This window comes from Pseudophryne corroboree, chromosome 9, assembly GCF_028390025.1.
Source record: "Pseudophryne corroboree isolate aPseCor3 chromosome 9, aPseCor3.hap2, whole genome shotgun sequence".
Classification (NCBI taxonomy): domain Eukaryota; kingdom Metazoa; phylum Chordata; class Amphibia; order Anura; family Myobatrachidae; genus Pseudophryne; species Pseudophryne corroboree.
Genome location: NC_086452.1, coordinates 184,246,147 through 184,269,600, shown reverse-complemented (window position 1 = coordinate 184,269,600; position 23,454 = coordinate 184,246,147). Strand labels below are relative to the sequence as shown.

General features: G+C 44.3%; 1 protein-coding gene across 2 annotated transcripts in view; it reads right to left on the bottom strand.

Annotated features, from left to right (window-relative positions):
* The window catches only part of LOC134957820 (dimethylaniline monooxygenase [N-oxide-forming] 2-like), a 213,793-nt gene that overhangs the window by 16,923 nt on the left and 173,416 nt on the right, over window positions 1-23,454 (bottom strand). Inside the window, exon 9 of one of the 2 annotated variants that reach the window (XM_063940008.1) lies at window positions 12,562-13,790. The exons of the other annotated variant lie outside the window; for it this stretch is intronic. Coding sequence (XP_063796078.1) covers window positions 13,445-13,790 — 346 coding nt within the window. The 3' untranslated portion in view covers window positions 12,562-13,444. Of the gene's footprint in view, window positions 1-12,561; window positions 13,791-23,454 lie in introns of those variants that run through there. 2 annotated transcript variants of the gene reach the window in all.

Genomic DNA, 23,454 nt, shown 5'->3' with positions numbered 1-23,454 from the left:
TTCACGGCTGTGGCTACCTCTGTGTCGGAACTCGGCAGGCAGTCCGTCCATCCATAATTGTATTATAATATATACCACCTAACCGTGGTTTTTTTTTCGTTCTTTATACCGTCGTCATACTAGTTGTTACGAGTATACTACTATCTCTTTATCAACCAGTGTACAGTGCGGTAGTTCACGGCTGTGGCTACCTCTGTGTCGGCACTCGGCAGGCAGTCCGTCCAACCATAATTGTATTATATACCACCTAACCATGGTTTTTTTTTCATTCTTTATACCGTCGTCATACTAGTTGTTACGAGTATACTACTATCTCTTTATCAACCAGTGTACAGTGCGGTAGTTCACGGCTGTGGCTACCTCTGTGTCGGCACTCGGCAGGCAGTCCGTCCAACCATAATTGTATTATATACCACCTAACCGTGGTTTTTTTTTCATTCTTTATACCGTCGTCATACTAGTTGTTACGAGTATACTACTATCTCTTTATCAACCAGTGTACAGTGCGGTAGTTCGCGGCTGTGGCTACCTCTGTGTCGGCACTCGGCAGCCCGTCCATAATTGTATATACCAGTGACCTAACCGTGGTTTTTTTTTCTTTCTTTATACATACATACTAGTTACGAGTATACTATCTCTTTATCAACCAGTCTATATATTAGCAGCCGACACAGTACAGTGCGGTAGTTCACGGCTGTGGCTACCTCTGTGTCGGCACTCGGCAGCCCGTCCATAATTGTATATACCACCTAACCGTGGTTTTTTTTTCTTTCTTTATACATACATACTAGTTACGAGTATACTATCTCTTTATCAACCAGTCTATATATTAGCAGCAGACACAGTACAGTGCGGTAGTTCACGGCTGTGGCTACCTCTGTGTCGGCACTCGGCAGCCCGTCCATAATTGTATATACCACCTAACCGTGGTTTTTTTTTCTTTCTTTATACATACATACTAGTTACGAGTATACTATCTCTTTATCAACCAGTCTATATATTAGCAGCAGACACAGTACAGTGCGGTAGTTCACGGCTGTGGCTACCTCTGTGTCGGCACTCGGCAGCCCGTCCATAATTGTATATACCAGTGACCTAACCGTGGTTTTTTTTTCTTTCTTTATACATACATACTAGTTACGAGTATACTATCTCTTTATCAACCAGTCTATATATTAGCAGCAGACACAGTACAGTGCGGTAGTTCACGGCTGTGGCTACCTCTGTGTCGGCACTCGGCAGCCCGTCCATAATTGTATACTAGTATCCAATCCATCCATCTGCATTGTTTACCTGAGGTGCCTTTTAGTTGTGCCTATTAAAATATGGAGAACAAAAATGTTGAGGTTCCAAAATTAGGGAAAGATCAAGATCCACTTCCACCTCGTGCTGAAGCTGCTGCCACTAGTCATGGCCGAGACGATGAAATGCCAGCAACGTCGTCTGCCAAGGCCGATGCCCAATGGCATAGTACAGAGCATGTCAAAACCAAAACACCAAATATCAGTAAAAAAAGGACTCCAAAACCTAAAATAAAATTGTCGGAGGAGAAGCGTAAACTTGCCAATATGCCATTTACCACACGGAGTGGCAAGGAACGGCTGAGGCCCTGGCCTATGTTCATGGCTAGTGGTTCAGCTTCACATGAGGATGGAAGCACTCAGCCTCTCGCTAGAAAACTGAAAAGACTCAAGCTGGCAAAAGCACCGCAAAGAACTGTGCGTTCTTTGAAATCCCAAATCCACAAGGAGAGTCCAATTGTGTCGGTTGCGATGCCTGACCTTCCCAACACTGGACGTGAAGAGCATGCGCCTTCCACCATTTGCACGCCCCCTGCAAGTGCTGGAAGGAGCACCCGCAGTCCAGTTCCTGATAGTCAGATTGAAGATGTCAGTGTTGAAGTACACCAGGATGAGGAGGATATGGGTGTTGCTGGCGCTGGGGAGGAAATTGACCAGGAGGATTCTGATGGTGAGGTGGTTTGTTTAAGTCAGGCACCCGGGGAGACACCTGTTGTCCGTGGGAGGAATATGGCCGTTGACATGCCAGGTGAAAATACCAAAAAAATCAGCTCTTCGGTGTGGAGGTATTTCACCAGAAATGCGGACAACAGGTGTCAAGCCGTGTGTTCCCTTTGTCAAGCTGTAATAAGTAGGGGTAAGGACGTTAACCACCTCGGAACATCCTCCCTTATACGTCACCTGCAGCGCATTCATAATAAGTCAGTGACAAGTTCAAAAACTTTGGGTGACAGCGGAAGCAGTCCACTGACCAGTAAATCCCTTCCTCTTGTAACCAAGCTCACGCAAACCACCCCACCAACTCCCTCAGTGTCAATTTCCTCCTTCCCCAGGAATGCCAATAGTCCTGCAGGCCATGTCACTGGCAAGTCTGACGAGTCCTCTCCTGCCTGGGATTCCTCCGATGCATCCTTGCGTGTAACGCCTACTGCTGCTGGCGCTGCTGTTGTTGCCGCTGGGAGTCGATGGTCATCCCAGAGGGGAAGTCGTAAGCCCACTTGTACTACTTCCAGTAAGCAATTGACTGTTCAACAGTCCTTTGCGAGGAAGATGAAATATCACAGCAGTCATCCTACTGCAAAGCGGATAACTGAGTCCTTGACAACTATGTTGGTGTTAGACGTGCGTCCGGTATCCGCCGTTAGTTCACAGGGAACTAGACAATTTATTGAGGCAGTGTGCCCCCGTTACCAAATACCATCTAGGTTCCACTTCTCTAGGCAGGCGATACCGAGAATGTACACGGACGTCAGAAAAAGACTCACCAGTCTCCTAAAAAATGCAGTTGTACCCAATGTCCACTTAACCACGGACATGTGGACAAGTGGAGCAGGGCAGGGTCAGGACTATATGACTGTGACAGCCCACTGGGTAGATGTATGGACTCCCGCCGCAAGAACAGCAGCGGCGGCACCAGTAGCAGCATCTCGCAAACGCCAACTCTTTCCTAGGCAGGCTACGCTTTGTATCACCGCTTTCCAGAATACGCACACAGCTGAAAACCTCTTACGGCAACTGAGGAAGATCATCGCGGAATGGCTTACCCCAATTGGACTCTCCTGTGGATTTGTGGCATCGGACAACGCCAGCAATATTGTGTGTGCATTAAATATGGGCAAATTCCAGCACGTCCCATGTTTTGCACATACCTTGAATTTGGTGGTGCAGAATTTTTAAAAAAACGACAGGGGCGTGCAAGAGATGCTGTCGGTGGCCAGAAAAATTGCGGGACACTTTCGGCGTACAGGCACCACGTACAGAAGACTGGAGCACCACCAAAAACTACTGAACCTGCCCTGCCATCATCTGAAGCAAGAAGTGGTAACGAGGTGGAATTCAACCCTCTATATGCTTCAGAGGTTGGAGGAGCAGCAAAAGGCCATTCAAGCCTATACAATTGAGCACGATATAGGAGATGGAATGCACCTGTCTCAAGTGCAGTGGAGAATGATTTCAACGTTGTGCAAGGTTCTGATGCCCTTTGAACTTGCCACACGTGAAGTCAGTTCAGACACTGCCAGCCTGAGTCAGGTCATTCCCCTCATCAGGCTTTTGCAGAAGAAGCTGGAGGCATTGAAGAAGGAGCTAAAAGGGAGCGATTCCGCTAGGCATGTGGGACTTGTGGATGCAGCCCTTAATTCGCTTAACAAGGATTCACGGGTGGTCAATCTGTTGAAATCAGAGCACTACATTTTGGCCACCGTGCTCGATCCTAGATTTAAAGCCTACCTTGGATCTCTCTTTCCGGCAGACACAGGTCTGCTGGGGTTGAAAGACCTGCTGGTGACAAAATTGTCAAGTCAAGCGGAACGCGACCTGTCAACATCTCCTCCTTCACATTCTCCCGCAACTGGGGGTGCGAGGAAAAGGCTCAGAATTCCGAGCCCACCCGCTGGCGGTGATGCAGGGCAGTCTGGAGCGACTGCTGATGCTGACATCTGGTCCGGACTGAAGGACCTGACAACGATTACGGACATGTCGTCTACTGTCACTGCATATGATTCTCTCAACATTGATAGAATGGTGGAGGATTATATGAGTGACCGCATCCAAGTAGGCACGTCACACAGTCCGTACTTATACTGGCAGGAAAAAGAGGCAATTTGGAGGCCCTTGCACAAACTGGCTTTATTCTACCTAAGTTGCCCTCCCACAAGTGTGTACTCCGAAAGAGTGTTTAGTGCCGCCGCTCACCATGTCAGCAATCGGCGTACGAGGTTACATCCAGAAAATGTGGAGAAGATGATGTTCATTAAAATGAATTATAATCAATTCCTCCGCGGAGACATTGACCAGCAGCAATTGCCTCCACAAAGTACACAGGGAGCTGAGATGGTGGATTCCAGTGGGGACGAATTGATAATCTGTGAGGAGGGGGATGTACACGGTGATATATCGGAGGGTGAAGATGAGGTGGACATCTTGCCTCTGTAGAGCCAGTTTGTGCAAGGAGAGATTAATTGCTTCTTTTTTGGGGGGGGTCCAAACCAACCCGTCATATCAGTCACAGTCGTGTGGCAGACCCTGTCACTGAAATGATGGGTTGGTTAAAGTGTGCATGTCCTGTTTTGTTTATACAACATAAGGGTGGGTGGGAGGGCCCAAGGATAATTCCATCTTGCACCTCTTTTTTCTTTTCTTTTTCTTTGCATCATGTGCTGATTGGGGAGGGTTTTTTGGAAGGGACATCCTGCGTGACACTGCAGTGCCACTCCTAAATGGGCCCGGTGTTTGTGTCGGCCACTAGGGTCGCTAATCTTACTCACACAGTCAGCTACCTCATTGCGCCTCTTTTTTTCTTTGCGTCATGTGCTGTTTGGGGAGGGTTTTTTGGAAGGGACATCCTGCGTGACACTGCAGTGCCACTCCTAGATGGGCCCGGTGTTTGTGTCGGCCACTAGGGTCGCTTATCTTACTCACACAGCGACCTCGGTGCAAATTTTAGGACTAAAAATAATATTGTGAGGTGTGAGGTATTCAGAATAGACTGAAAATGAGTGTAAATTATGGTTTTTGAGGTTAATAATACTTTGGGATCAAAATGACCCCCAAATTCTATGATTTAAGCTGTTTTTTAGTGTTTTTGGAAAAAAACACCCGAATCCAAAACACACCCGAATCCGACAAAAATAATTCGGTGAGGTTTTGCCAAAACGCGTTCGAACCCAAAACACGGCCGCGGAACCGAACCCAAAACCAAAACACAAAACCCGAAAAATTTCAGGCGCTCATCTCTAAATTTTAATCGACAAAGTATTTAGCTATGCAGCATTTATTGGGTGAATTCAGCCCTTTGACATTAACACTTGCAAAAAAAATAACCATAAGAGTTGCTTGCAAAAGTGGAAAAGAATACTAGAGGGAAACAGGAAAAACAGAGCATTCCACCAGTGATAAGTATTATATAGAGGGTAATTCTGAGTTGATCGCAGCAGGAAATTTTTTAGCAGTTGGGCAAAACCATGTGCACTGCAGGGGAGACAGATGTAACGTGTGCAGAGAGAGTTAGATTTGGGTGTGGTGTGTTCAATCTGCAATCTAAATTGCAGTGTAAAAATAAAGCAGCCAGTATTTACCCTGCACAGAAACAATATAACCCACCCAAATCTAACTCTCTCTGCACATGTTATATTTGCCTCCCCTGCAGTGCACATGGTTTTGCCCAACTGCTAAAAAATTTCCTGCTGCGATCAACTTGGAATTACCCCCCATGTGCACTGCAAGGGGGGCAGATATAACATGCAGAGAGAGTTAGATTTGGGTCGGGTGTGTTCAATCGGCAATCTAAATTGCAGTGTAAAAATAAAGCAGCCAGCATTTACCCTGCACAGAAACAAAATAACCCACCCAAATCTAACTCTCTCTGCACATGTTATATCTGCCTCCCCTGCAGTGCACATGGTTTTGCCCAACTGCTAAAAAATATCCTGCTGCGATCAACTTGGAATTACCCCCATAGTGTAAAACTGTAAGGGGAGTAAGACAGATAAAATTGGGGGAATAACTGGAACAAACGGAAGTAACATCCATAGAGATTCTGTCAATAGGGGAGCGTGGCAGAATATTTACTAGTACGTACTAGTAAAAGAAGGTCTAAGGCAGGTCCACCTGGCTACTCTCAACAGTAAATGCAACTACACACAGGACACTGTATCCCCAAATGACACATTGTGAACTACGGGACCCGGCAGGGTACTGGCATCAGCAAGTGCATACATCCTTGTGATGGCAAAAGGGGGGAGGGGGAGAGCAGGGCCATGCTGCATTCGGCATCATTCTCCATGTCCTTGGGTCTTTCTGCATGTTCAAAAGATCTGAGCTGATGACCAACGACCCACAGGTAAGCGCATCTGAAAAGTTATCGTCCATATACACGCCACTTAAACAATGTGATTCCAAATGGTCAGAAACGCCCACATTGTTTAAAATATCATGTCGTGTAGGCACTTGAGAAAAATGATGAAGCTACCAATAATAAACATAGAATGGAGCGTAAAATATAAACAAGAAAAAAACACCACATTCTCCATCTGTATAAGAGGCATCACACCATATGTAGAAAAGGTGTATAAACCAGAAGGACAATGAAAGCTAGGAGGAGGGGGTAAGCAGAAGGATCTAGATTAGGGGTGGGCAACAGGCGGCCCGCGGGCCGGATGCGGCCCGCAGACCGATCCTGCCTGGACCGCTGTGCCCCACCAGAGTGCAATGACAAGCGGCCCGACATGCCGCTTGTCATTGCACTGCTCTCAGACTCGGCGCCGCTGAGGAAATCCCGGTCACGTCACAGGGTCAGCTGACCGGGATTTCCTCTGTTATCATGCGCTGGGCGGCACGGGGGGCGGGCACTGCAGTGAGCAGGAGCGGCGGCCGAGAAGCGGCGGCCAGTGAGGAGAGGAAGCGGCGGGCAGCGAGCGTGAGCAGGAGAGGCTACATCAGCAGTGACTCCAGCCTGCCGTAATGTGAAAAAACGGGGGCGCTGTCTGCCGTAACGTGTAAAAACGGGGGTGCTGTCTGCCGTAATGTGAAAAAACGGGGGCGCTGTCTGCCGTAATGTATAAAAATGGGGGCGCTGTCTGCCGTAATGTGTAAAAACGGGGGCGCTGTGTGCCGTAATGAATAAAAATGGGGGCGCTGTCTGCCGTAATGTATAAAAATGGGGGTGCTGTCTGCCGTAATGTGTAAAAACGGGGGCGCTGTGTGCCGTAATGAATAAAAATGGGGGCGCTGTCTGCCGTAATGTATAAAAATGGGGGTGCTGTCTGCCGTAATGTGTAAAAACGGGGGCGCTGTCTGCCGTAATGTGTAAAAACGGGGGCGCTGTCTACCGTAATGTGTAAAAACGGGGGCGCTGTCTGCCGTAATGTGTAAAAACTGGGGCGCTGTCTGCCGTAATGTGTAAAAAGGTGACGCTGTCTGCCGTAGTGTGTAAAAACGGGGGCGCTGTCTGCCATAATGTATAAAAATGGGGGCGCTGTCTGCCGTAATGTGTAAAAAGGGGACGCTGTCTGTTGTAATGTGTAAAAAGGGGATGCTGTCTGTCGTAATGTGTAAAAAGGGCACGCTGTCTGCCATAATGTGTAAAAAGGGGGACGCTGTCTGCCGTAATGTGTAAAAAGGGCACGCTGTCTGCCGTAATGTGTAAAAAGGGATCTCTTTTTGAGTATTTTGTGTGTGGCCCTCGAATATTCGCTGGAAGTGTTAAGCGGCCCCCCAGCTGAAATAATTGCTGTTTAACTGTCTCTGAGTCTCCTCTTAGATGCCGTATAGGATGAAAACTACAGATTTAAATTATTATACTCTGCCTAAATGATGAAATTTGAGATAGATATGATACCAAAATAATAGAGTACATATTAATGAATTCTAAATATGTAACAATACAGTGAGATTTGATGCTCAGGATACCTCTCTATTTAAATATCTGTGTATTATTGAAAGATGTGCCTCTGGACACACGTATTATGATAAATCTATTGGTATTATCTACCTTGAATAAGCACCTATGTATTCATAAGTACTATCTTCAATTTTAATGACTGTATGTTTTTAAGTTGTTCTAACATGTGCAGTGAATATAAGTGTGATTAAGGTACCCAGGTGTGTGAAAATGATTCCATAAGCCGATTGGCTATAGTGAATTTAAATACTCCTTCACCTGCTGATGGCTAAATTATTCCTCCTGAAGAAACCGCTGATGGATATAGCAGAGAAACGCGTTGAGTCTGTCGTTGCTGGTACTATCTTGTTGCATAGCTAGTGCGAGTTCTCCCCCTGCTATACATCGTCTTTAAACATTATATTTCCATCGATCGTTGCTGTGCTTAGAAAGCCCCGTCAGCAGATGTGGTGCTACGGATGCAGTCTGTGCCTTCCCCCCTTCAGCACTGTAAGAACGGAAAAACCATACCACCGCCTGGAGCACCTTTCCTGCCTTGTCACTGACTGGAACCAGCGTTAACATCAGAAATCGATTAAGGATTATTCTACCATAAAACAAGGGGTGAGCATAATGTACCTACCATTCTAACAGTATATAAATTGGGACTGTTCGTGCACAATATACCAGCGTGCCTATTTTGGACATAACAATAAACTACAAAAACGGACTGCAACATTGGCTAATATTATATATTAGTCTTCCATGTATACAAATATCACACCTATTCACTGCTTTTATTCTGATTGTCTGAGTAACAATTGAATGTGTACTAATGTTATTATGTGAAATGAATTTAAGAGGATAGAATGCACAGACTCCTGCCATCTGCCTCAGGAGTCTATGAAGGCAGATGGCAGGAGCTTCTGAAAATGAGTAATTGCAAAATCCTAAAGCTCTGCATGTAAGAAGGATTATGGAATGCACCTAATTTTTATGTTGTTTCATCTTCCAAATCAGTTTAGCTCTGATGGACTGAAAATTACATCCTCCTGAAGAGCATCATGATCTGAAATCAGGTCATTATGAGAAGCGACAAGCTCCTCCATTTTAGATTCCAAAATGGTTCATCAGAAAGCCAATCTCACAGATATCTGAGCATTGAGTTAAAGTTTGAGAGTTACAGGGTCCTGGAGTGGCAGCAGGAGACTTCGGAGGATGGCTTTGTCTGGAAGCAAGGCGCAGAGGCACCAAAGAAATTGACAGGAGGGGCTGAATTATCAGGTTTAAACCTTTTAGGGGCCATCGTGGAACCCTCAGTCATGAAAGAAGCAATGAAAAAAAAAGTACCAAGTTGATGTACTAGAGCTGAATCTGAACATGGGTAGAGGGTTGAAGTTACATATCGTGACACAGGTTATGATTGCATGGTTAGTAGAATCAGCCAAGGTGGAGGAGGCATCATTGTTCAAGTTAGCATGACAAAACTGCAGATTACGGGCACAGAAAAACCTAGCCACCACTAGACATCAGCAGAGGAGCACAGCTGGGCAGTACAGGGAGGCCACAAGGTGGGAGAAAAACCTTTAGAGAAAAACCTTCAGAGACATCCACATTAGAGATGGTATCAGAGTGCCTACCATCGATGGTTGTCATCTATGGAGAAACAGCATGGTTCCATTGATGGATGTACTATGCAATAGATGACCATTGATGATTACACAACCCGATGGTTATCCCTGTATTTTCACCAACTGTCTCAAGAGCCAATCAGAAGCTGGGTGCGTGACTTCACGGGAGTCTGAGCTATTCTGTGTCTCTGCACTCTGTAGAGGGGCAGGGGGAAGAAGCATCGGGTGGTTCTATACCATTAATGGTGGGAAACCATCTGGTTCTCCCCTATTCATGGCAAGTCTATTTAACATTGACCATAAACTATCAATGAATATAAAGTGCAGTGTGTGTGTTCAGAAATAAATGGTCCAAAGCAGCTGACCACTGGTGACTTCTTTTAGATGTAAATGGTATCTCACCAAAGTTGGTAGTTGTGGTGGGCTGCTGTGTGGAGGGGGACTGAAGCATGTGCCAGGTGTCGGTGGACTTCATGCTGAATCTACTCCGTGCGGTGGTGCCAGGCTATTCAGCCTAGGACTACTTCTGCTACTTTTTCAAAAAAAGCTAGCCCACCGCAATTAGCAACTTTGGTGAGATACCATTTACATCTAAAAGAAGTCACCAGTGGTCAGCTGCTTTGGACCATTTATTCCTGAACACGCACACTACACTTTATATTTATTTTCATTTATTCATCAATGCTAATGTATAGCACATGTGGAGGTTTGTGTTTTTAGCGGTATGCCATTAAAATTGTTTTATATATCTGAAAAAATACTTTGCAAGTAAATTTTAATTTCAATACCCCAAGTATGGGAAGTATACATCTTTAAGGAGAGAGCGCCAGGAATCCCTTAGTAATTAATTTCATTTTTTTCCAAACACCCCCCCCCCCCCCCCACCACCACCCTAATATTGGATTCGGGCTGCACTGTCTTTTACACTGCACTTTGTTGTCAATACGCACTGTTTTACCTATTGCAGTGTCTGTTTGAGCAAAGAATGACTCACTGACTCATCAATTAGTGTCCTCCTCCCCCCTCCCGTGGCCACCCACACGCAACAAATCTTCACAACATAGCACCGCGGGTGGGCTGAGGGTGGACACAGACGGGAATCCGGGAGGGGCGAAGTTTGACAATGGACTTGAAGTTCTGCTGCTGCGCTGCCCACTGCCCGACTACCTATGTTAGAAGTAGCTGGGTGCTGCAGCTACAGTAACTGGGTGTTGCAGCTACAGTAGCTAGCGGCAGATAACAGTGCAGCGGCGCGGCAGTGCGGGTGTTGCCAGCTCTTCTACTCCACATAGTGCATATCCGCTGTGGGCCTGGCATCGCTGGCACACACCTAGTTAAAGCCCTGCAGGTAATCCTTGATATGGTCAGATGAACTGACCTTTAATATATTACAAATTCAACATCGCATCAATCTAACAGCAGTGACAAAGAAGAGGGGCGCTATACGCAACAGCCATTTACAGCAAATGCCGGCTGTGATACATTGGGATAAATGTATTATAGCAGCACAGAACTTGCCACTATAACACAATGCTTTGCCTCATTACCGAGGCGAAGCAGGAAGCCACTCCGGCAAGATGTACTGTACTAACATCTTGTCTGCTGAAGCAGGGAGTGTAAACACCCCCCTCTGGTGATCCCTGAAGAACACACTGCACATCAGCTCTATGTTGATGCACTGTGTCTCCCAGCCTGGCTGGCTCCACTGCACATGCGCGAGATCTCGCAAATCAAACAAGATCTGCACAACCCGAAGTGCAGATACCTCCACAGCAAGGGACAGCTCTGTTCCTGCTGTGGAGAGAAGGAAACGCCACCTGCAGCTGTCAACATAGCAGCGCTGATATTAACAGGGTGCGTAGAGAGCCCCTGTCACTGATTCCGCACCGCTGCTGTCATACATGGGGGTTAAGCGGTATCCGTGTACATAAAGTGCGCTAATACCACTTTTCCCCCATAATAAAGGGTCATACATTTACCCTATTGAGAGAAATGGTAACTGCTTCACTGAACAAGCACAGTTACAGATTTCTCACCTAACGATGGCTCATGCATCTACCCCTTTGAGTAGAAAGTTGCCAGAATCTTACTGACACTTCTGACTAATTCAAACTAGCTGAAAATTTACAACTTATTACAGTCTCCCTTTATTTTAATAAAGGAACCCCTGATTACCTAGTTTTCTATAATGTTTCTTTTAAATTACTGTTTTTCCTAGACAGATGATCATTTTTTCACTTCTAATAAAGACTTTTGGAAATATTCATAAAACCAGAACAAAAAAATTATCATTAATAAGTTTAATATTCAAAACATGATTACGCCTAAATAAAAAAAAATAAAAAAACACAATAACAGTTTTTTACCCTTTAAATTAGGAAGGTCAGTGAAAGACTGGGATGTACCAATAATCAGGGAAAGGAAAGCATATCTACACAATAGATAAACAGAACAAAATGTTACAGTCACGAAACCATTATAAAATTGTACATTACGTAATTCATAGATTTTTATCAGGAAAAAAAAAAAGACACAAGTTTGCCCAGAGTTGAGTGATTGAATTTACCCCGCAGTTAATAAGCCATGCGGTGAAAAAGCTATTCAATAAAATAGCCTGTTCCCCATGAGCTAAATCAGAGGTTAATGTGTTTTTACCCACTGTGAATCCACGTAACTGTGGCATCAATGTGGTTCCCCACGCAAAAAACCCCGGTGGTGCCTTTTCCTCATAGCTCCTGAACTCTGTAGTTTAATGCAAGGGGTAAACCCCGCTAACAATCTTCCAGCGCAGCTATTTAGCAGCAGGGTAAACCCTGCTGATAAACTGAATATGCCCCTATATGGATCCAAATCGGTAGTGGAAGAGTAAGTTGTATTATACAGAAAACATAAAGTATGAAAATAAAGTATATTTTACACACATTCAAAAAAAATATATATAAATTAAAGGCATTGTCTAAACTGTAAAAAGCATTCAGTAGTGTACATGTTATGTGACATTAATTAGTAATAAAACCTGCATTACACCAGATAAGATAAGAATAATTTATTGTCACTGTACATGGACATATATAGCGAAATTACCTACAGTTCTCACGTCATATACACCAGATAAAATACATCACATAAGTTTAGCAAAGTTGAGAATTCAAACCAACAATCACAGAACGGAAGAAACTATTCCTTAACCTAGTGGTACGACATCTTAAACAATTATATAACGTCTTCCCGATGGCAAAAGGGAAAAAAACATATTACAGAACATATTACACAACATCTCAAAATATCAAAGCTGGTGCAAAAGGAAATGTCACGGGGATACTGTAGCTATATAAAATGAATTAATTTGTTGTGGATAGTTGCTGGCTAGAGAGTTGTTAATTTTATGTTGCATTCAGATACACTATTTAATATTAGACTGAACATAAGTAGTATATTCTTTTCAAAAATAGCCATAGTACACAGAAAAACATTAATACATTGATATCAATCCTTGATACAGTACAGTAGATGTGAGCATTTATCATTATTATTATACTGTTGATTTTTTTAAAACCCTTTTATAGGATAGACTAGGGTGCAAGTGGTAATTATAAACTTTTTTTATGGTTAATTATAATTTAAGGGTCAACACTTTTAAACACTCACAAAGTATATTTTTCATGTGTTGGACTTGGCTCCACCCAGCTAAATACATGCATTATTATACTGTCCCTTCTGTAATATCCATTTTAAAATTTCCAGCAGTCTACATATAAGTAAAAGTTTATAAAAAAATATTTCTTAGTGTGTTTATGCAATTAAAAAAAAAAATCAAATATTTAAAATTTCTTGTAAATCTTCAATGTGTAAAACTTCAGTTTTGTTATTTGATTAGCCAGTTTATAGATTACAGACAAAAGCTTTGCTACATATCAGTTTTTCAGCCAAATAGCTGCAAGCACCAACAAAAAGCCATAAAACCAGAGCATAAGCGATGCCAGTGGTGATTTATAATCCCGTTTCATCACTCGCGTTCTTAGGGGCTTTTCAATGCGGTCCCATTGGGTAAGAATGGCTTCTCGAGCGCCAGACCACTTGCCAGGACCAGTCAAACGGAGTTGGTAGGGATTGAAGGGGCCAAACACAACTTTGAATGCCAGAAGTGGGTCGGTTAAGAACATCTTGAATAGATCTGGTTTCACCCCTATAGCCGAAGAAAGATCGTCCAGGTATGAAATGTAATCTGTACGTCGAAAATTATTTTCAGCTGTTGCAAACCTTAATGGGTAGCAAAAATAAAATAAAAATTAAGACTTATTTTGGCATAGTTGTGAACATTTTGAAATTATTATCTCTCACTCTCTCTCTCTCTATATATATATATATATATATATATATATAATTATTATTATTATTTTTTCTTTAGTAAGAGTTGATTCAGTATGTAGAATAATAGGATCTATACTAGGTCAATAATGCTACTAAGAGCCTGAATCAGAGCTGGACACAGTTAGAACCGTCACAGTGTCTTTGTATGCAGCAGCTGTGCTAAAGTATGCAAGATATATGTTGAAATGCTATAGCTCATAGTTTGTTTTATTATTATAGTATATCAAACTGCCAATCAGCTGCTTGGCTTTGGGGTGTTCTGCACCCTAGACTTGTACCCCTTAATATGTTAGGGACTTGTCCGATTAATGAGTTCACCTGGAAGCGGTGGGCAAGCCATTATTCATGGCCATAACTATGTGAAGAATCTCGCTCATAATGCAAAATTGTATTACAATGATTATTATTAAATCAATTGGTAGTGTTTGAATTGTGCACATGCAACCTTGTCTTTGTATTTTTATAGTATACAAATTTTAATGTTAGTTACTTCAATGCGGATTGGTTGCCATGGGCAATTTGTCCACTGGCTCACTTCTCCACTGTATCAGCCAGCAGCTGAAGTCTGTCATAGACACAGCAGTTCAACAGACGTTAGAGGGCGGAGGGTAAGGCAGTTCTCAACTTTGCTGTGAAAATTCTATAATTTTAAGTCTTGGTAAAAAAAGACGAGAGAATATGGAATGTAGTTTGGATGTCAAAGAGTAGGGGGAAGAAGGAGTCACAAGTCAAATCATTTTAGCATTTGATATCACCTGTCAGCCAAGGGGATAATGCTGAAGGTACCAGGCCAAAGGGAAAGTCAATAATTGAACAGGGGAATAATAGGGGAGGAAGTGCCAAATTTTCGGGCAGTAGAGTCCCATATAAAGAGTGAGAAACTATGAGGTGATCACAAACACTTTTTTGGAGGTGAGCCAGTGAGAGCCAGAAGAGGAAAGCAAGACAAAGCAGCCCCATACCTTCAGCCTCAAAATAAATCCATACACTAGAGGAGCCAGGGCTATTCCACAACATGCATTGAGCAAGCTGTGCAGAGAGATAGTAGCATTTAAACTTAGGGATACCCATCCACCCCCCTGAGCTGATCTCTGGAGACACACCCGGGGATGTCTTCCCGCCCAAATAAACTGAGAGGTGTGGAAGTGAAGGAATTTGAAGACATAGTGCAGTGATGGCTAACCTTGACACTCCAGCTGTTGTTGAACTACACATCCCAGCATGCCCTGCATCAGTTTTAGCATGGCCAAATAGCAAAACTGTAGCAGGGCATGCTGGAATGTGTAGTTCAACAACAGCTGGAGTGTCAAGGTTAGCCACCACTGACATAGTGGGACATGGATAAGAAGAGTCTGAATTAGGTATAAAAGTCTGGGTATTCATTTTTGTAGCATGTATATCCGGGAAATAAAGTGATGGGACCACGAAGCAAGATCAGTCTTAATCTCAAAAATAATGCAGGGGACGTTAACCTGATAAAGCCGATTACAATGTTTGGTGATATATATCCCCAATATTTAATCTTCTGGAGTTGGCAATTGAATGAAAAGATATGTTTTAATGAGTCCTTGACTTCCTGTGAAATATAAAAGTCACTGACTTCTGTTTTATCAAGGTTGGTTTTATAATCTGAGAAAAGATCATATAGTTCAAGTTTAGACAGGGCAGGTGGGAGTGAGTTGAGTGGATTTGTAATTTATAATAATACGTCATCTGCATATATGGCCATCATAGCCATTTTTATTGTTTTCAGTTTACGGTTAAAAAAACTCATTTAGCAATTGAACTTTTATATAATATAATAACAAATTATGAGCTACAGTATGACATTTCCTTCTGTTTTTAATCTATACATATTTACCAAGTAGAACAACATTTCATATCCATCCACACTCTGCTCAAGATGGAATATGGGGGGTCATTCCGAGTTGTTCGCTCGTTATTTTTTTCTCGCAACGGAGCGATTAGTCGCTAATGCGCATGCGCAATGTCCGCAGTGCGACTGCGCCAAGTAAATTTGCTATGCAGTTAGGTATTTTACTCACGGCATTACAAGGTTTTTTCTTTGTTCTGGTGATCGTAATGTGATTGACAGGAAGTGGGTGTTTCTGGGCGGAAACTGGACTTTTATGGTTGTGTGCGAAAAAACGCTACCATTTCTGGGAAAAACGCGAGAGTGGCTGGAGAAACGGGGGAGTGTCTGGGCGAACGCTGGGTGTGTTTGTGACGTCAAACCAGGAACGAAACTGACTGAACTGATCGCAGATGCAGAGTAAGTCTGGAGCTACTCAGAAACTGCTAAGAAGTGTCTATTCGCAATTCTGCTAATCTTTCGTTCGCAATTTTGATAAGCTAAGATTCACTCCCAGTAGGCGGCGGCTTAGCGTGTGCAAAGCTGCTAAAAGCAGCTTGCGAGCGAACAACTCGGAATGACCCCCATGGTACAGTAGAAATACTTTGTTGTTACTAGTGATGTGCACCGGATATTTTTCGGGATTTGTGTTTTGGTTTTGGATTCGGTTCCGCGGCCGTGTTTTGGATTCGGACGCGTTTTGGCAAAACCTCCCTGAAAATTTTTTGTCGGATTCGGGTGTGTTTTGGATTCAGGTTTTTTTTACAAAAAACCCTCAAAAACAGCTTAAACCATAGAATTTGGGGGTCATTTTGATCCCATAGCATTATTAACCTCAATAACCATAATTTCCACTCATTTTCAGTCTATTCTGAACACCTCACACCTCACAATATTATTTTTAGTCCTAAAATTCGCACCAAGGTCGCTGGATGGCTAAGCTAAGCGACACAAGTGGCCGACACAAACACCTGGCCCATCTAGGAGTGGCACTGCAGTGTCAGGCAGGATGGCACTTCAAAACAATTGTCCCCAAACAGCACATGATGCAAAGAAAAATGAAAGAGGCGCACCAAGGTCGCTGTCTGACTAAGCTAAGCGACACAAGTGGCCGACACAAACACCTGGCCCATCTAGGAGTGGCACTGCAGTGTCAGGCAGGATGTCACTTCAAAAAAATTGTCCCCAAACAGCACATGATGCAAAGAAAAATTAAAGAAAAAAAGAGGTGCAAGATGGAATTGTCCTTGGGCCCTCCCACCCACCCTTATGTTGTGTAAACAGGACATGCACACTTTAACGAACCCATCATTTCAGCGACAGGGTCTGCCACACGACTGTGACTGAAATGACTGGTTGGTTTGGGCCCCCACCAAAAAAAGAAGCAATCAATCTCTCCTTGCACAAACTGGCTCTACAGAGGCAAGATGTCCACCTCATCATCATCCTCCGATTCCTCACCCCTTTCACTGTGTACATCCCCCTCCTCACAGATTATTAATTCGTCCCCACTGGAATCCACCATCTCAGGTCCCTGTGAACTTTCTGGAGGCAATTGCTGCTGGCGAATGTCTCCACGGAGGAATTGATTATAATTCATTTTGATGAACATCTTCTTCTCCACATTTTCTGGAAGTAACCTCGTACGCCGATTGCTGACAAGGTGAGCGGCTGCACTAAACACTCTTTCGGAGTACACACTGGATGGAGGGCAACTTAGGTAGAATAAAGCCAGTTTGTGCAAGGGCCTCCAAATTGCCTCTTTTTCCTGCCAGTATACGTACGGACTGTCTGACGTGCCTACTTGGATGCGGTCACTCATATAATCCTCCACCATTCTTTCAATGGTGAGAGAATCTTTTGCAGTGACAGTAGACGACATGTCAGTAATCGTTGGCAGGTCCTTCAGTCCGGACCAGATGTTAGCACTCGCTCCAGACTGCCCCGCATCACCGCCAGCGGGTGGGCTCGGAATTCTTAGCCTTTTCCTCGCACCCCCAGTTGCGGGAGAATGTGAAGGAGGAGATGTTGACGGGTCACGTTCCGCTTGACTTGACAATTTTCTCACCAGCAGGTCTTTGAACCTCTGCAGACTTGCGTCTGCCGGAAAGAGAGATACAACGTAGGTTTTAAATCTAGGATCGAGCATGGTGGCCAAAATGTAGTGCTCTGATTTCAACAGATTGACCACCCGTGACTCCTGGTTAAGCAAATTAAGGGCTCCATCCACAAGTCCCACATGCCTAGCGGAATCGCTCTGTTTTAGCTCCTCCTTCAATGTCTCCAGCTTCTTCTGCAAAAGCCTGATGAGGGGAATGACCTGACTCAGGCTGGCAGTGTCTGAACTGACTTCACGTGTGACAAGTTCAAAGGGTTGCAGAACCTTGCACAACGTTGAAATCATTCTCCACTGCGCTTGAGTCAGGGTCATTCCCCCTCCTTTGCCTATATCGTGGGCAGATGTATAGGCTTGAATGGCCTTTTGCTGCTCCTCCATCCTCTGAAGCATATAGAGGGTTGAATTCCACCTCGTTACCACCTCTTGCTTCAGATGATGGCAGGGCAGGTTCAGGAATGTTTGGTGGTGCTCCAGTCTTCGGCACGCGGTGGCTGAATGCCGAAAGTGGCCCGCAATTCTTCGTGCCACCGACAGCTTTTCTTGCACGCCCCTGTCGTTTTTTAAATAATTCTGCACCACCAAATTCAATGTAAGTGCAAAACATGGGACGTGCTGGAATTTGCCCAGATGTAATGCACGCACAATATTGGTGGCGTTGTCCGATGTCACAAATCCCCAGGAGAGTCCAATTGGGGTAAGCCATTCTGCGATGATGTTCCTCAGTTTCCATAAGAGGTTGTCAGCTGTGTGCCTCTTCTGGAAAGCGGTGATACAAAGCGTAGCCTGCCTAGGAACGAGTTGGCGTTTGCGAGATGCTGCTACTGGTGCCGCCGCTGCTGTTCTTGCTGCGGGAGGCAATACATCTACCCAGTGGGCTGTCACAGTCATATAGTCCTGAGTCTGCCCTGCTCCAGTTGTCCACATGTCCGTGGTTAAGTGGACATTGGGTACAACTGCATTTTTTAGGACACTGGTTACTCTTTTTCTGAGGTCTGTGTACATTTTCGGTATCGCCTGCCTAGAGAAATGGAACCTAGATGGTATTTGGTACCGGGGACACAGTACCTCAATCAAGTCTCTAGTTGCCTCTGAATTAACGGTGGATACCGGAACTACGTTTCTCACCGCCCAGGCTGCCAAGGCCTGAGTTATCTGCTTTGCAGCAGGATGACTGCTGTGATATTTCATCTTCCTCGCAAAGGACTGTTGAACAGTCAATTGCTTACTGGAAGTAGTACAAGTGGTCTTCCGACTTCCCCTCTGGGATGACGATCGACTCCCAGCAGCAACAACAGCAGCGCCAGCAGCAGTAGGCGTTACACTCAAGGATGCATCGGAGGAATCTCAGGCAGGAGAGGACTCGTCAGACTTGACAGTGACATGGCCTGCAGGACTATTGGCTTTCCTGGGTAAGGAGGAAATTGACACTGAGGGAGTTGGTGGTGTGGTTTGCAGGAGCTTGGTTACAAGAGGAAGGGATTTAGTGGTCAGTGGACTCCTTCCGCTGTCACCCAAAGTTTTTGAACTTGTCACTGACTTCTGACGAATGCGGTCCAGGTGACGTATAAGGGAGGATGTTCCTAGGTGGTTAACGTCCTTACCCCTACTTATTACAGCTTGACAAAGGCAACACACGGCTTGACACCTGTTGTCCGCATCACCGAAGAGGTGATTTTTTTTGTATTTTGACCAGGCATGTCAATGGCCATATTCGTCCCACGGACAACAGGTGTCTCCCCGGGTGCCTGACTTAAACAAACCACCTCACCATCAGAATCCTCCTTGTCAATTTCCTCCCCAGCGCCAGCAACACCCATATCCTCATCCTGGTGTACTTCAACAGTGACATCTTCAATTTGACTATCAGGAACTGGACTGCGGGTGCTCCTTCCAGCACTTGCAGGGGGCGTGCAAATGGTGGAAGGCGCAAGCTCTTCCCGTCCAGTGTTGGGAAAGTCAGGCATCGCAACCGACACAATTGGACTCTCCTTGGGGATTTGTGATTTCGAAGAACGCACAGTTCTTTGCTGTGCTTTTGCCAGCTTAAGTCTTTTCATTTTTCTAGCGGGAGGATGAGTGCTTCCATCCTCATGTGAATCTGAACCACTAGCCATGAACATAGGCCAGGGCCTCAGCCGTTCCTTGCCACTCCGTGTCGTAAATGGCATATTGGCAAGTTTACGCTTCTCATCAGACGCTTTCAATTTTGATTTTTGGGTCATTTTACTGAACTTTTGTTTTTTGGATTTTACATGCTCTCTACTATGACATTGGGCATCGGCCTTGGCAGACAACGTTGATGGCATTTCATCGTCTCGGCCATGACTAGTGGCAGCAGCTTCAGCACGAGGTGGAAGTGGATCTTGATCTTTCCCTATTTTAACCTCCACATTTTTGTTCTCCATTTTTTAATGTGTGGAATTATATGCCAGTATCAATAGCAATGGCCTACTACTATATATACTGCGCACAACTGAAATGCACCACAGGTATGGATGCATAGTATACTTGACGACATAGAGGTAGGTACAGCAGTGGCCTACTGTACCGTACTGCTATATATATTATATACTGCTGGTCAGCAAACTGTGCAAAACTGAAATGCACCACAGGTATGGATGGATAGTATACTTGACGACACAGAGGTAGGTACAGCAGTGGCCTACTGTACCGTACTGCTATATATATTATATACTAGTGGTCAGCAAACTGTGCAAAACTGAAATGCACCACAGGTATGGATGGATAGTATACTTGACGACACAGAGGTAGGTACAGCAGTGGCCTATTATACCGTACTGCTATATATATTATATACTGGTGGTCAGCAAACTGTGCAAAACTGAAATGCACCACAGGTATGGATGGATAGTATACTTGACGACACAGAGGTAGGTACAGCAGTGGCCTACTGTACCGTACTGCTATATATATTATATACTGGTGGTCAGCAAACTGTGCAAAACTGAAATGCACCACAGGTATGGATGGATAGTATACTTGACGACACAGAGGTAGGTACAGCAGTGGCCTACTATACCGTACTGCTATATATATTATATACTGGTGGTCAGCAAACTGTGCAAAACTGAAATGCACCACAGGTATGGATGGATAGTATACTTGACGACACAGAGGTAGGTACAGCAGTGGCCTTCTGTACCGTACTCCTATATATTATATACTGGTGGTCAGCAAAATTATGCACTGTACTCCTACTATATACTACAATGCAGCACAGATATGGAGTGTTTTTCAGGCAGACAACGTATACTGGTGGTCACTGGTCAGCAAAACTCTGCACTGTACTCCTCCTATATAATATACTGATGGTCCCCAGTGCCCACAATAAAGCAGTGTGAGCACAGATATATGCAGCACACTGAGCACAGATATGGAGTGTTTTTCAGGCAGACAACGTATACTGGTGGTCACTGTCAGCAAAACTCTGCACTGTACTCCTTCTATATAATACAGCTGCTCCCCAGTCCCCACAATTAAGAAGTGTGAGCACAGATATATGCAGCACATTGAGCACAGATAAGGAGCGTTTTTTTCAGGCAGACAACGGATAAAACTGGTGGTCACTGATCAGCAAAACTCTGCACTGTACTCCTCCTATATTATACAGCTGCTCCCCAGTCCTCCCCACAATTAAGCAATAAAGCACAATCAAGTTCAACAATAAACGGAGAGGACGCCAGCCACGTCCTCTCCCTAACATTTCCAATGCACGAGTGAAAATGGCGGCGACGCGCGGCTGCTTGTATTGAATCCAAATCTCGCGAGAATCCGACAGCGGGATAATGACGTTCGGGCGCGCTCGGGTTCACCGAGCCATACGGGAGAATCCGAGTATGCCTCGGACCCGTGTTAAATGGGTGAAGTTCGGGGGGGTTCGGTTTTCGAGGAACCGAACCCGCTCATCACTAGTTGTTACTGGTAAATTTCAGACTGACCATATATAAACAAGTAGCCAAGTGCTGCACCCCAGCAAGTGGCACCCCTAGACACATGCCTCTTGTGGCTAATGGGAAATTCATCATTACTTTTATGTACACACATTATGCTATTGCATTAGGACAAGTATTAGTTTTACATTATTTTACCGTTTTATAATAGGTTGCATGAACTTAACCCTTTTTAATTAGTTTGAAGAAAAACAATAAAGATTGTAGAGCTTTAAAATAAAGAGGACCAGAGGGTCAGGTTAACTGGCTAATATGGCGAACAGACTTTGAGATGACTCTTCTACCAGGAGATACAATCTACGGGCATCCCACTCTGCAAAGTAGCAAAAAGCACTTCTTGCTTTACCTAATCTTAATTAATCCCTCCCCCCAAAGGAAAACATTTGGGGGAGGGATTGATTGAGGGATTGAGTTGTGAGACCATTACAAATAGGATTCCAAATTAAGGCCCCAAATCCCAGTCTGCCTTTGGGCTTAACTACTCTCCTATTTCTACTGAAAATGACAACTATCCTATAAGCACCTGCCCAGCAGCATTACGACGCTAAAGCTTGCTCTCTTATGTGGCTGTACACAGTACCAGATAAATCCATACCATCTTCCCTGGATACAGAAAAAAAAAAATACTCTCTATACTATATATCCCAAGAACACAGAGCCACAACCTGATATTCACGCACTTTTCCTGGTGCAGAGCCTTTGTTCCGGATGGAACTCTGGGGCAGATGTATTAACTTGGAGAAGGGATAAAGAAGCGATAAAAGCAGTGATAAGTGCAAGGTGATAACGCATCAGCCAATCATTACAGCTTTGAAAAGTGACAGGAGATGAATGGCTGGTGTGTTATCCCCTTGCACTTATCACGTCTTTATCCCTTCTCCAGGCTTAATACATCTGCCCCTCTGTTTGCTAGTGCCCTTAGAACATGCCCGGTCATTGGAGTAGAGCTCCAGAAGTGGCAGAAACCAGAAAAGACTCTATCACTACACGTTGGCAGATTGAGACAAAGATGACATGGAGAAACCTCCTTTTCTTTGCAGTGTAGCCTGCAAATTTTGAAGGATAACTATACGAGAGAGAGAGAGAGAGAGAGAGATTACGTGTACTGATGACACCCAATACATTTGGATAAACTGCACTGTTAGTGCATGAATAAATTAAATTGAGATTATGGTCAATATCCTATTAGGTGCAGTGAATTACTACACGGTAATAACAGGCTTTTCAGCCTGATAACACTATCGGGCTATCCTATTGCAGCCCGTTTTTACCATGCTGTAACTCACCAGTTATCCAAAACTCACCAGAAGCAGTTAACAATAGTCCATATCTGTATCCTTAGTAATCAAAGGAAAGTATGTGTAGGCAATTTGGGAATCTTGATGCATTTCTCTGGGCATGGCCACCCAGCTTTGTCAGGAACCCTGACCAAGGATCCAGAGATGGACTATTGTTAACTGTTTTTGGGGAGTTTTGGACAATTCATCTTGTGACTACAGCATACAGTTGGAACCCTAGTGGATACCCCACAGCAAGCCTGCATGCTGATCTACTGTAAAAAAAACTCTGTGTGGACTCTGCATCAACCACAACTGGGCAATACCAGCTGTT